Raw genomic sequence first — 13,300 nt, 5'->3', positions numbered from 1 at the left:
AGAGAGAGAGAGAGAGAGAGAGAGAGAGAGAGAGAGAGAGAGAGAGACAGACAGACAGACAGACAGACAGACAGACAGAAAGATAGACAGACAGACAGAAAGATAGACAGACAGACAGACAGAAATCGAAACTCAACCTGTACCTGGACTACAAAACCTGGGCTTCTATTTCCTTGGGGTCCCATCCAACTCTAAATTTCATGATTCAGCGTTGCAGTTAAGTCAAGAAACATTTAGTAAAAGCAGTTACTGTGTGCCAAGCACTGTACACATGTGCCCTCATTTTCTGAATGACACCCAGAGAAGGGCAAGGACTTTTTCCAAAAGTCACAAAGTGAGTCAGTGGCAGAACAAAGATTAGAACCTCCAGAATGGGTGATCTTTTCACTGACGTGGGGGGAGCCTTGAAGGATAGAACATAGAGTGTTAGAAATAGGTAAAACTTCAAGAGATAGAACATAGAATGTCTTAACTGAGTGGAACCTTGCAAGATAGAACATAGAATTTAAGAACTGGGCAGAAACTCAGGAGATAGAACATAGAATGTCAGAGCTGGAAAGGATCTTGGAATGTTGAACCTGGGATGTTGGAGCTATGGAATGTACAATATACGATGTCAGAGCTAGAAGGGGCTGTAGAGATGATCTGGTTCATCCTACATTGTTGAACTGAATAATTCTTTACCCCTCTCCTTTCCCCTGCCCAACTTGCATGGCTTTTCCCAATCCAATACCTGGCAATGAGGGTCACCCCGTGATGGTAGGTATCAAAACTGGAGAATAGATCCCAGGCTCCTTGTAGCTCTAAATGTGCAAAGTCCTTCCAGTGGCCACTGGTGTACAAAAGACTCTTCACAGAATCCAGAGAGGTTCTATGGCCAAGAGGAACCAGTATCAGTGAAGGAGCCCTAGGATTTTGGAGCTGGAATGGATCCTAGAGTCACCAAGGATTGGAACGAGCAGGGACTTTGGAGATTATTTAGTCCTACTGTCATCTTTAATAGAGTACCAGACACATTAAATTTCTTACTTAGGTTCTTGGTCAGTTAACAAACATTAGTTAAGTGCCTACTACTACTTGCAGGCACTGTGCTAAATGCTAGGGATACAACAAAAGGCAAAAAGATGGTTCAGGGACCAACTGAAAGAGCTCACAGTCTAATGAGGGAGACATTAGTCAAACAACCACGTACAGATGTGTACACTGCAAATAGGAGGTGATCAACAGAGGGAAAGCACTAATGTTCATAAGGATTAGGAAGGGCTTGTAGAAGGTGGAATTTTAACTGGGACCTGAGGGAAGACTAGAAGGTGGAGATGAAGGAGGGAATTCCAGGCATGGAAAATGTTTGAGTCTGGACTTGGAGTGTCTTATTCAAGGAGCAGCATGGAGGGCAATGTTGCTGGACAGAAGAATTTGTAAGGTTGAATAAGGTGACTGGAAAGGTGAATAGGGGAAGGTTATGCAGGGCTTTGAATATCAGAGTATTTTATATTTGATCCTGATAGGAAGCCACTGGAGTTTATTGAGTGGGAGGCTGTAATGGTAAGGGAATTTGAAGATCTTCCCTGCACCTTAATGGGCCTCACTTGGAGCCCCACAAGACAAGTTTGCTTAGGGGAGGCTTATTTTTCAGGAAGACCCATACCTTTTGTGACTTTGTAATTAGGCAGTGGGTCACCAAGGTTGTGATTTCTTCTGACCTTGGAGAAGGCTATATATACCCTGAGGTGAGATTTTGCTTTGGGGCTCACTTATGGGAAGAGTTATGTGATTTGACCAGATGAGACTCTGGGTAGCCTTTGAGCTCCTGCCCCTCCCCCGACCCAGCTTCGAAAACCCAGATGTTGGTACTTCTCTCTCTGGTAGCTAACACTGTAACTTATGTAATGGTCAGACAGCTAGAAGCCCTGTCTGTTGGTCTGTTGAATTGTGTTATTTTCTCTGTATTTTTTGTATGCTTGTAATTGTTAACCCTCTTTTGAGTTGCTTTCCTTTAGAAAAGCAGATCAAAGAACCTGTGCTAGCAGCCATTCTGGGTATTCTGGGGTGCTTGTTGATACGGGGGTGAGGAGTGACATGGTCAGACATGTGCTTTAGGTAGATCACTTTGATAACTAAGTGGAGAGTGGGCTGGAGTGGGGAGAGACCTGTGGCAGGAAGACCAACCAGCAGGCTGTTGCAATAGTCTAGGCTTGAGATGATGAGGGCTAGCACCAGGGTGGTGGTGGTGTCAGAGGAGAGAAGAGGTCATGAAATAGACATGGCCTTTGGCAAAAAAATTAGTTGTGGGGAAGTGAGAGAGTGAGAAGTTAAGGATGCCCCCTAGATTACGTGGAGCCTGGGAGTCTTGGAGGATGGTGGTGCGCTCCAACAGCGATACTGCATATAGTGAGGGCTAGAGCTGAGGTCTGAGTTCAGGGATTTCTACTCTAAGCCCAGGGTTTTCTCCACTGCCCAGTGAAAGATCACTTGGTACCAACCCTTCATTTTACCAATGCAAGAATCAAAGCAGAGAGTGGAAGAGACTTGGCCAAGATATATCACACAATGTGTCATAGGGTCACAGATGTAAAGCTGGAGGGGACCTTAGAGCTGTCTCATCCAACCTCCTCATTTTACAGGTGAGGTCAGCCCAGAAAGTTACATAACCTGCTAGCAAAGGGACAGGTGGACATTACTGTAGAGATCTTCTAGTTCAACTCCCCTCATTTAACTGATGAGAAAACTGAGGCCCATGTGAAGAAGTGATTGGCCCAAATTCACGCAAATGTTAACAAAAATAAATTTTGAACACGCATATATATATACACACACACACACTATAATTCTAGAAGATCAGTGAAATCTGAGATCTGGAAGGGACCTGAGAACATAGGATGCTCTAGGTGAAAGAAATTAATCTATAGATCACGAAATGTTGGGGCTCTAAGGAAATTTAGAACATAAAATCTTAGACCTGGGAGGGGCTTTAGAACTTGGAAAATAGAAGGTCAGAATAGAGGTCACATAACCACTTATGATTTTATAAAGGAGGAAACTAAGTCTCAGAGAAAGAGACTTCCCCAAGATTACCTCCAGAGTCAGTGGGAGAGCCAGGACCACTCACAGAGGTCCCAGCTTTCTACCAAAGCCCAAGTGGTGGCCCTTACCTTTGAGGGCTGGGCATTGGTTCTACCTTCTCAGATGACTCATTTTTCTTGGGTGGTTCAAGCAAGCCAAGCTCGAAGATGTAATGCAGCTGAGTGAGGAGGCCCAGGAGGAGCTGTGGGTACCAGCTCTGTACTGCCTCTTTGTATTCGCGGGAATACTGAATTTCATAGAGTGTATTCATGGCCTGCCAGGAAGAAGACAAGGGAGAGTGGATCTTAGGGGGAAGATTTCCCAGGAAGAGAGGACAGATTTCACCTTCAGTTCTCCCAGGTTTGTCCCTCCCTAGTCTTTGAGATAACACCCCACACTGGGCCACTGGGCACAGGATTGACCTGGAGTCCATCAACTTGTTTTTCTAATATTTTGATAACTGTATTTAAAAATGGTTTATTTCCTTTATATTTTATGCATTGAAAAGCATTATTCTGAGAAAGAGTTCACAGGTTTTGTTAAATACAGGGTCCACAGCACAAAAAGGTTAAGACCTCTTGCTGATAGACCAATAAGGAGCATTCCTATAGTATTTGTAAAGTTTCTGAAGCCTTTCTCTCACAAAAGTCTTCTAAGGAAGATAGCACATGTATCATTATTTCCCTTGTACAGATGTAAAAACTGAGGCTTACAGAAGTTAAGACTTTCACCGAATAATTCACCCAGAGCTAACCAGTGGAAGAATCTCTGACTCCAAGGGTAGTGCTTTCCAATGCATCTGGCTATTTTCCAACTGTTAAGTCTGGAACGACTGTGTTGGAAACACAGGGTACTGGGTCACTAACTCCTGATCTGGTGATCTTCTTGCTGATTCAGGAGGCCATCTAGTTCAACCCCCTTATTTTACAAGTGAGGAAACTGAGGCCCAAGAAAGTTGCCAAGGCCATATGGGTAGTATCAGAAGTGGGAGTTGACCACAGACCCTTAGATTTTGGCATTTTGTATGTATACCATCCCTTCTCCCCCAAAGCCAGTTAATCCTGGGTTGCCAGTAGGGTGGTTAAAGACCTTATCTTTGCTTTGTGAAGATGATATGAAGGAGAGAAATTCTGAAAGGCCCCTTGCTTTGTATATACTTGTTTGCATGTGTCTCTACCATTAGATTGTAAGCTTTTCAAGGGCAGGGACTGTCTTTTGCCTCTTTTTGCATCCTCAGTGCTTAGTACAGGTGCCTGTCACATAGGAGGTGCTTAAAAATGTTTATTAATTGATTTATTGGTGCCGGTCAGAGAGAAAGGCTAAGGGCCCCATGAAGATGCCTTGTTTACAGCTTACAGCTAGTGAATCCTGGTAGGTCTTAGTATCCTTGGTCCTGGTGACTTCCACTGGACTTGGCCTCTCCTGTAGCTTGGTGAGCAGTGCATGGAGCACCTTGGGGGCTGTCAGCCTCTCTGCCCCCATGGCCCTCCAAATGTTGATGGTTTCACTGCCAAAAAAATGCAAGAATCAGTGAAGGTTGACAACAAATTATTTGGGTTGGCTTGGCCCTTGACACATATTCCTAACCCCAGGTCCTTCACTGGGACCTCAGGCAGCAGAGACTTGTTCTAACCCTAAATTTATTTTAAACTCTGGGCCAAGGGAAAGTCTTTGAAGTGGGGAGCTTTTTCCTACATCCAATCCAAAGCTTTGAACTCAGATCTTTCTTATTCCAAGTCTAATCTTCTATACAAGTGCTCCACTAAACCAATGGATCACAGTATTTCAAGCCAGAAGGGACACTGAGGGCTTCTCATCCAGTTCCTTCATTTGAGAGATAAGGAGCCTCAGAGCTCTGGGATGGGACCAGAGCATTTCCTGAACTTGGCCAGTGTGGCCCTGACTCTGGTCTGTTTTATGGCTCATAGATAAAATACAGAAAACCTTAAGTGGCCATAGAGGTACATTTAGCCCAACCCCCTTATTTTATAGATAATAGAACTGAGGTTTAGAGAGGTCATGTGACTTGCCTAAGGTCACGCAGCTTATTTTGAAATCAGATCCTTTGATTTTAAATCCAGCATACTCTTTTCACTGCACTAAATTGCCTTCAAAGTATTTGACCTTAGCCTTGTAACCCCATTCTGTTAAATTCTGGGCCTATAATAGGTCTATGACTTTGGGATTAAACAACCCTACTTTGCCTAAGAGATACTAAAACTTTCAAAGACTTCCCAGTGTCTAGGGCAGGGGGGCCCCCAAGCAATAGATTGAAGTCTGTTGTTCAAATGTGAAAAGCTCAACATGGGAATTTGGGGGTTATCCCCTCAGTTATCATCCCTTCTCCCCACTATCCCCCATGGCCCAATAACATCAAGGCTCCAAAATATAAATGGCAGCTGCTCACATTTATATAGTCATAAATGTGTTATTTGTTATACTTCCCTATTAAAGGATTGGGGGAACCCTATCTTAGAGGATAATGTCCAGACTCTTTAGCTTGGCATTCCAGATTCTCCAGAACCAATCACTATCCACCCTTCTAGCTTTAGTGGCTGCTATTTCCCAGTACCAGCCCATGGTTCCATCCATGTGTCTTTATTGTCCCTTGAACATATACAGTTCAATTTAGGTTATCCTTCAGACCTAGGCAGACCCTACCCCATGATTCCAGATCCAAATCAAGAGCTACTTCCTCCAGGCAACTTTCCCTGATCACTGAGCCCCTTATTTTCCCCTTCTCCCTTTAAGTCTTGTTCTGCCATGGTCTGGTCTATACAGGCTATCTGGCTTTAGATCCTGGGTCCAACACTGGTGGCGTGACTTTGAGCAAGTCACTTATGCTCTTTGGGACTTGATTTCCTTATCTGTAAATAAGGGTGATGGCCTAGATGAACTTTAAGATTCCTTCCATATCTAGATTGATGAACCCTAGACCTATGGTATCAGTTTTCCATATCTTTCAAATGGGGGCAATTATACCTGTACTCCTTATTTTACAGAGCTGTTGAAAACCTGTGTTCTAAAAAATGGAAGTGATTATTAATATTATAGCACTTAAATAATATTATTATTATATTTCAATTGAAAAGGCCCCATGTTATGTTACCTTAGACTATCCTGCCTTCCTCACTAGACTGAAAGCCCCTTGAGAGTAGGAACTATGCATTATACTTCTCTGTGAATCCCCCTTAGCCTCTAGCAGAGGACTCTGGAAAGTGGGGTGGGAAGGGACATCACAGAATTAGGAAGGGGGGCTGGGAGCACTAAGGAAAATGATACCTTCTAACTGCTTTTCCATTCATTATATTAAAACCTCTTCTTTCTAGAGTTTTTAAGGTTTACAAAGCACTTTCCTTACAACAACAACCAGGAGGGAGATGGCACAAAGATCATCGCCCCCATTTCTCAGATGGGGAAACTGAGGGATGAGAGGGGAAGTACTTTGCCAGGTCATACAGGCATCCTGTTGGTGGCCAGGCATCCTGATAGGATCCCTCTACAGATTTCTGAATACTACTACCATGCAAACTTAGCCAGCTCCACAGCCCTGCTGAGGTCTGGCTGGACTGGGATCCCTGAGATGCCCCATTGTACCGGTCCAGTGGGAGAGAATGCTCCAGAAAGGAGTCCACTAGTTCCTGGGTGTGGTATCTAGACAGCAAGGTGATGGCCTTCAGGATTTTTTTCTTGACATTCACTGAGTCAGTGGAGGTAAGGTGACAATAGAGGGTCTGGCTGATGTCTGAAACCTGGGAGGAGGAAAAGAAAAGCAGAGGAAATAAGCAGGAGAGACATGGCAGAGACATAATTGAAAACTTGGTGACTAGTTGGATGCAGGGGGTTGAAGAGTCAAAGACAACAGGAGGTTTTAAACTTTGGTGTCTGATGGAGATTGCTGGGGAAGGGGGGCTAGCATTTATTGTTTTTCACTTGTTTCCAGTTGTGTCTGACTCTTTGTGACCCCATTTGGGGATTTCTTGGCAAGGATATTGGACTGGTTTTCCATTTCCTTCTCCAGCTCATTTTTACAAAGGAGGAAACTGAGGCACACTGGGTAAAGTAATGTACTCAGGGTCTCACAGTTAGTAAGTGTCTGAGGCTGGTTTTGAACTCAGTTCTTCCTGACTCCAGGTCCAATGCTCTATCTACTGCACCACCTAATTGCATTTATTAATAAGTGCTTACTATGTATCAGACACTATGCTCAGTGCTTTACAAATATTATCTCATTTGGTCCTTACAACAACTCTGGGAGGTAGGTATTATTCCTTTTTTAAAAAATATATTTTATTTTTAACTTATGGAATAATGTAGTAGTACAAAAATATGATTTCACATGAAACTGCAAATCTATTATGTACAATGGTGATGGTAGGTACTATTCTTATCTTCATTTTACAGATGAGGAAACTAAGGGAGGCACAGGTCAAGTGACTTGTCTAGGGTCACACAGCTTACAATTATTTGACTATATTAGCTAGCTGCCTATGTGGTAGCACCATTAGCAAAAGGAGGAAATTCAATTCAACAAGTACTTCACAAAGTTACAGAATTTAAGCTTTTGAAGTGACCTTAGCTGCCATCTAGTCCAATCCAAATATTAAAGAAATTTGGACCTTAACGCACCAGTTGAATACTAATCTAGCCTTGCTTGAAGACCTCATAAGAGGAAGAACCCACCAGCCCCTGGGGTAACAATTCACATTTTGGTAGCTCTAATAATGATTAGAAAATGTTTCCTTGAATAGAGCACCAGCCCTGGAGTCAGGAGGACCTGAGTTCAAATCTGGCCCCAGACACCTAACACAAAATTAGCCGTGTGACCTTGGGCAAATCACTTAATCCCAATTGCCCTACCTTCCCCCCTCCAAAAAGCAAAAAAAAGAAAGAAAGAAAGAAAGAAAGAAAGAAAGAAAGAAAGAAAGAAAGAAAGAAAGAAAGAAGGAAAGAAAGGAAGGAAGAAAGAAAGAAAGAAAGGAGTTTCCTGACCTCGAGCCTACATTTGCCTCTTTGTAGCCTCCACTGTCATTCCTAGTTCTGCCCTTTGAGATCAAACAGAACCCCCTTTCACATGATAACCCTTCAGATGTTTAAAGGCAACTAACACGTCCTCCCTAACTCTTCTCTTTCCAAAATAAACACCCCTAGTTCCTTCAGACAATCTATTATTCAGAACTTGGTGTGTGTGAGACTCTGTGCTAGCTAGGCTCTGGAGATAGAAAAACAAAAATGTCAACAGTCTGTGTCCTCAGAGAACTTCCATTCTATGTGGCATTAGGAATGAAGTCTGGGGAATTAGTCATGCATAGCTGTTGGCTAAGAGAATACCTGCAAAGTAAATGTGAAGTAATTGCCAGGTTCTACCAACATGAGGTCGAGGTGTGAATCAGGAAAGGTGGTACTGCAAGGAGCATTGAAGGGGGCTAAGGATTCCAAACACATGGAAGTGACAAGGGAAAATATTCCAGGAAAGAGGAAGAGCCCACTTGAAGGCATTATAGGGCCACCAGCTCAATGGGCTAGAACATTGGATCCCCAACTTTTTCAACTATACGAGGTTCCCTTTTTAATATAAAAAATTCCAAGATAAGTCTCTTCCCCAACACACACATCATTGTCTTTGTACTCTTCTCATCTGCTGATTGAGAAAACATGGAGAAGGAAACAAGATAGTGGTGGGTACTCAAGTTCACAATGCTACAAGGGACTGATGAAAAGAACTGAGGCTGGTTAGGTTAGCAAAGAGAGGAGACTTAGGGGAGACGTGATAACTGACTTTAAATATTTCATGGGACCATAGGGTCGTAGATTGAGAGTAGGAAGGGAACCTAAGCGATTTTGTCAGATGGAAGAGGGATGACATGTGCTTCTTGGGCTCAGAGGACAGAATTAGGAGCAAAGGCAGAAGTTACAAGGGCGTGAATTTAGGTTTGATATAAATGTAACCCTTCCCCTCAAGGGCATTGCCATAGAGACTTGGTGGAGTGTGCTGGTTCATCCCATTTTATTTAAGTGTTCCCCAGATTTCCAAGGGCTCTTTTAGTCTTGGGGGAATGTCATTCTACAAAGGAGCCACAGTTAGACAGAACGCAATGAGAGAAGGGCTGTATTAAGAGACATAAAGTTTCTCTGTCCTTTGTCCCTGGATTGGAACACATCTGGAACACTGCCCATACATTTTATGCTCAGCTCTGTATACCACATCACACTGATCATTTGGGGACAAGATAGAATGTAATGGCAGGTGGGCAAACAGGCTGACAGTTGTGCCATCTCAGGAGAGATCTGCAAGAACACTGGCAGCCGCCAGTATAAGCTCCTTGAGGTTAGGGATTAAAAAAAAATTCAATGGCAGGCACTTAATAAATGCTTATTCGCCCCCTTAATAGATAAGATGAGAACTGGACCTGTGATTTTTTTTTTATTGATAATGGGATTTTTTTTTTTCTTTTTGGAGGGGGAAGGCAGGGCAATTGGGGGTTAAATGACTTTCCTAAGGTCACACGGCTAGTAAGTGTTAAGTGTCTGAGGCTGCATTTTAACTCAGGTCCTCCTGACTCCAGGACTGGTGCTCTATTCACTGTGCCACCTAGTTGCCCCAATAATGAGATTTTTTTTTTTTTGCTTTTTGGAGGGCAGTTGGGGTTAAGTAACTTGCCCAAGGTTACACAGCTAGTATTTTTGTGTGGGTGTTAAGTGTCTGAAGACGGAACTGAACTTGGGTCCTCCTGACTCTGGGGCTGATGCTCTACTCACTGCGCCACCTACCTGCCCCTCAGTAATGAGAATTCTTAAGTGAGGAAATTCCCTCTACCAAAAATTCAGAGAGCTAGCCAGAACACTGAGAGATTAAGAGACTTACCCAGTGTGCCTCAAACCAGGTCTTCCTGACTTCCAGACCAGTTCCTGTGTCCACTAGACCTTCCCGCCCCTCTTACTTAATAGGTAATTGATAAATTGAATTGAATTGAAGGGCCTTGAAATCCAGCTTTGTGAGCTCAGATAAAAGGAAATGGGCATGTTTAGTCTGGAGAAGACTTACAGAAGAGACCACCTCACTGTTTTCAGGCATTTGGAGGACTAAGTGTCCATTCTAAGGGGCCCCAGAGAGTTGGCAGAGAGGTAGATTTTGACTTCACAGAGGAAGTACTAGCTAATGACCATCATTGTCCAAAAGGGAAGGAGCCTAAGTACTAGAAGGGCTGTGGGGTCCTCAGATGACTACATGTCAGGGATATTCCAGACTAAATAGGGGATTTAACGCCCCTTTTTACTTTGAAGATTCCTCTATAGTTGCTTAAATATGCATCTGTGTCTTGATTCCCCTTAGCATGTAGTAATGACTTCAACTTAGTAGGAGCTTAGCAAATGTTTTTTCACTTAAGTTGAACTGAATTTATTGGGGATTTTTTTAAAGGACCTAAAGGAATCCTGACTCTAGATTAAAGAGTTGGAAGACTGGAAACTGAGGACCAGAGAATGGAAATGACTTATTTCAGGTCAAAAGGTAATTAGAACTAAGCTTGGAGTCAAACTGAGTTCCCTCTGGATTCAACTCTAGTGCTCCTTCAGCTCCACAGAGCTAATAAAGAGAGTTTTAAATTGAATTTCAGAACATGGGTATTTGCAAACCTTAAAGAACTATATAAATGCTAGCTATTATTAGTATTATCTGGCTGGTGTCTTTCCTGCCAGGGGTCTGGTTTCCTCACATCTATAATCAGAGAAGTAATTATGCTCAACTGAGCTAATAAACATAGATTCTTACACTGAATTTCAGAGGATAGGTATTTTATCATAAAGTAATTTTACTTTAAATAAAATGAAGAAAACCTGGGCATAGCTGGTGGAAGGAGGAGGGGGAGAAGGATCGAATCCAAAGCAGGTAGGTGGCACAATGAATAGCCCTCAAAACCTAGAGTTAGGAAGACCTGAGTTCAAATCTAGATTCAGACACTTACAAGCTGTATGATCCTAGGCAAATCACTTAACCTCTCTATGCCTCAGTTTCCTCATCTGTAAAATAAAGGATAACAGAAACACCTACTTCACAGGGTTGCTGTAGGGTTAAATGAGTGAACGTGCATCAAGAGCTTTGTAAATATGAAAGTGCTACATAAATGTTAGCTCTTATTATTATCTGGGCTCATGTCTTTCCTGCCAGGGGTCTGGTTTTCTGACATTTTCTCTGATTTCTCTCTTCCTTGTGAGACTGTATAACTCCCAGTCCAACACCCAAGGCTCCATTTCCTTACACTGTTTCAACATTTAGCCCTGTGCCTGGAACAAAGTAGGTACATAGTCAATGCTAGTTGACTGTTTTCTCATAGTTTTTGATGTTTGAGTGTTTTTCTCCCCAGCTGAATTGGAACCCCCAAACTCTCCCAGACAGGACATTCTTTTCTACCTTCCATCTCCCCTTCACTGTGGCTGAGTTGGGGACTGAGCACAAGTGAGCTCCTTGAGGACAGAAACTATTTAATTTTGGCCATTGGATTCCCCAGTGCCTATCACCTAGTAGGCACTGATAAAATGCTTACTTATTGGTTGATACCAGGTCCAAAGTCAATGCTTAATTGGTTGGTAAAATATACTTTCCACTGGGGCAACAGCAATTGACCTGAGCCTCTTGGAAAAGCCAATCTCATGTCCTTGGGATTTATTTTGGTGTAGTCCATCCACCTACCCCTCTAGATCCATCCAAAGTATGATAGGATTTATAATTAGATGAGACCTTAGAGACACAACTTCCTCATTTTGCAGAGGAAGCACAAAGGTGGAAAGTGACTTGCCCAAGGTCACACAAGTAACAAGTAACAGAGCTTGGATTTGAACCCAGGTCTTCTTGATTCTATGGTACCATCTCCTCTAATCCAACCTCCTCCTCCCTCCACCCCCGTTCATTTGGGTACTTTATTATTTAGGACAGACTGTGCCCCCTTTCCTGGAGGAGGAAACTCTAAGCTCTGTGTCTCAGCCCTGCTTCCTCTCATTCAATCCCTGCTCCTTTAAACATTCCTACCTTCTCCATCCGAGGCCCCAAATCTTCCAGGATAATAATGAGCATATCCCCTGCAGTTTCCATTTGGAAATCCAGGGTACTCCTTAGACCATCCATCAACGTGCTGATGAGATCTCGAATCTGAGGCAAAGAGAAATGCTTGGAGAACTCCTACATTAGATAAAGAGAGAAAAGTCACACTGGGGTCAACAGCTCCTTGGGTCCTACAGGGACCCATGCCTAGTCCCTTTAAAGTCTAATCTCTTTCGCTTTGGGTTGAACTCTGCCTCTTTTTACTAACTCCCTTATTCACCCAGCTCCTGTAAATGGCTCCTGAAATCCACCCTTTTCAGGATGGTTTCCTGAAAAGATCATGTTTTGTATTTGTTTTAAAATCTAGAAGAGTATTCATATTTGTATACTTCCATAGTATTTAGATAAGATTATTCTTGTCTTATAGATAAAGGAAACTAAGGCCTAGAGAAAAGAATGACCCAAGGTCAAAATCCTAGAAGAGGCTATGGAATAATAAAAGGGGTAATACATTTACATTGTGCTATAAGGTTTGCAAAAGTGATTTATTAGTATTAACTCAGTTTATCCTCTCAACAAGTCTATGAGGTAGATAATATTATTGTCCCCATTTTACTGATGGGGAAACTGAAGCTTAGAGAGATCTGCCCAGGGCCTCGATTTGAGGCTTGACTCATCTTTTCTTAGCTGTACTATTAAAATGGAATCTTTGGAGCTAATCTTAATTGGTCTCCTTGTATCTGATAGCATAGCACTATATTTACCTTGCCACTTAGCTGCCTTTGTTTACATTTGTATTTTATATTTACAATTCCTCACCTCCTACTCTCTTCTCAATCTCTTGTGTCTATCCAACTTCTGATCCCACTGCTCAATTGAAAATGCTCTCTCAAAGTTCACCAATGACTTTTTTTTTTTGGAGGGTTCGGGAAGGCAGGGAAATTGGGGTTAAGTGACTTGCCCAAGGTCACACAACTTGTGTTAAGTTTCTGAGGCTAGATTTGAACTCAGGTCCTCCTGACTCCAGGGCCGGTGCTCTATTCTCTGTGCCACCTAGCTGCTCCAGCCAATGACTTCTTAATGACTGAATTCCATGACCTCTTCTCAGTCGTGATCCTTCTTGGTCTTTGTATAGAATGTGACACCAGTGACTACCCCTAGGTATTCTTTCTCCCCTGGGTTTTTATGACACTGCCCTCT

The 13,300-nt window shown here is 42.8% G+C and overlaps 1 protein-coding gene across 1 annotated transcript in view; it reads right to left on the bottom strand.

Moving 5' to 3' along the window:
• LOC138156134 (maestro heat-like repeat family member 5) overlaps nucleotides 1–13,300 on the bottom strand; it is a 99,490-nt gene that overhangs the window by 32,549 nt on the left and 53,641 nt on the right. The window contains exons 17-21 of the mRNA XM_069081358.1: nucleotides 12,089–12,238; nucleotides 6,661–6,815; nucleotides 4,420–4,570; nucleotides 3,153–3,337; nucleotides 734–871 (exon numbers count right to left, since the gene is read on the bottom strand). Coding sequence (XP_068937459.1) covers nucleotides 734–871; nucleotides 3,153–3,337; nucleotides 4,420–4,570; nucleotides 6,661–6,815; nucleotides 12,089–12,238 — 779 coding nt within the window. The remainder of the gene's footprint in view (nucleotides 1–733; nucleotides 872–3,152; nucleotides 3,338–4,419; nucleotides 4,571–6,660; nucleotides 6,816–12,088; nucleotides 12,239–13,300) is intronic.

The sequence above is a fragment of the Petaurus breviceps genome, unplaced genomic scaffold (assembly GCF_028583685.1).
Source record: "Petaurus breviceps papuanus isolate PSGF00001 unplaced genomic scaffold, PetGlider_PUasm1.0 98, whole genome shotgun sequence".
Taxonomy (NCBI): Eukaryota; Metazoa; Chordata; class Mammalia; order Diprotodontia; family Petauridae; genus Petaurus; species Petaurus breviceps.
Note: the sequence above shows the minus strand (reverse complement) of the source record. Positions and strands in the feature narration are given on the sequence as shown.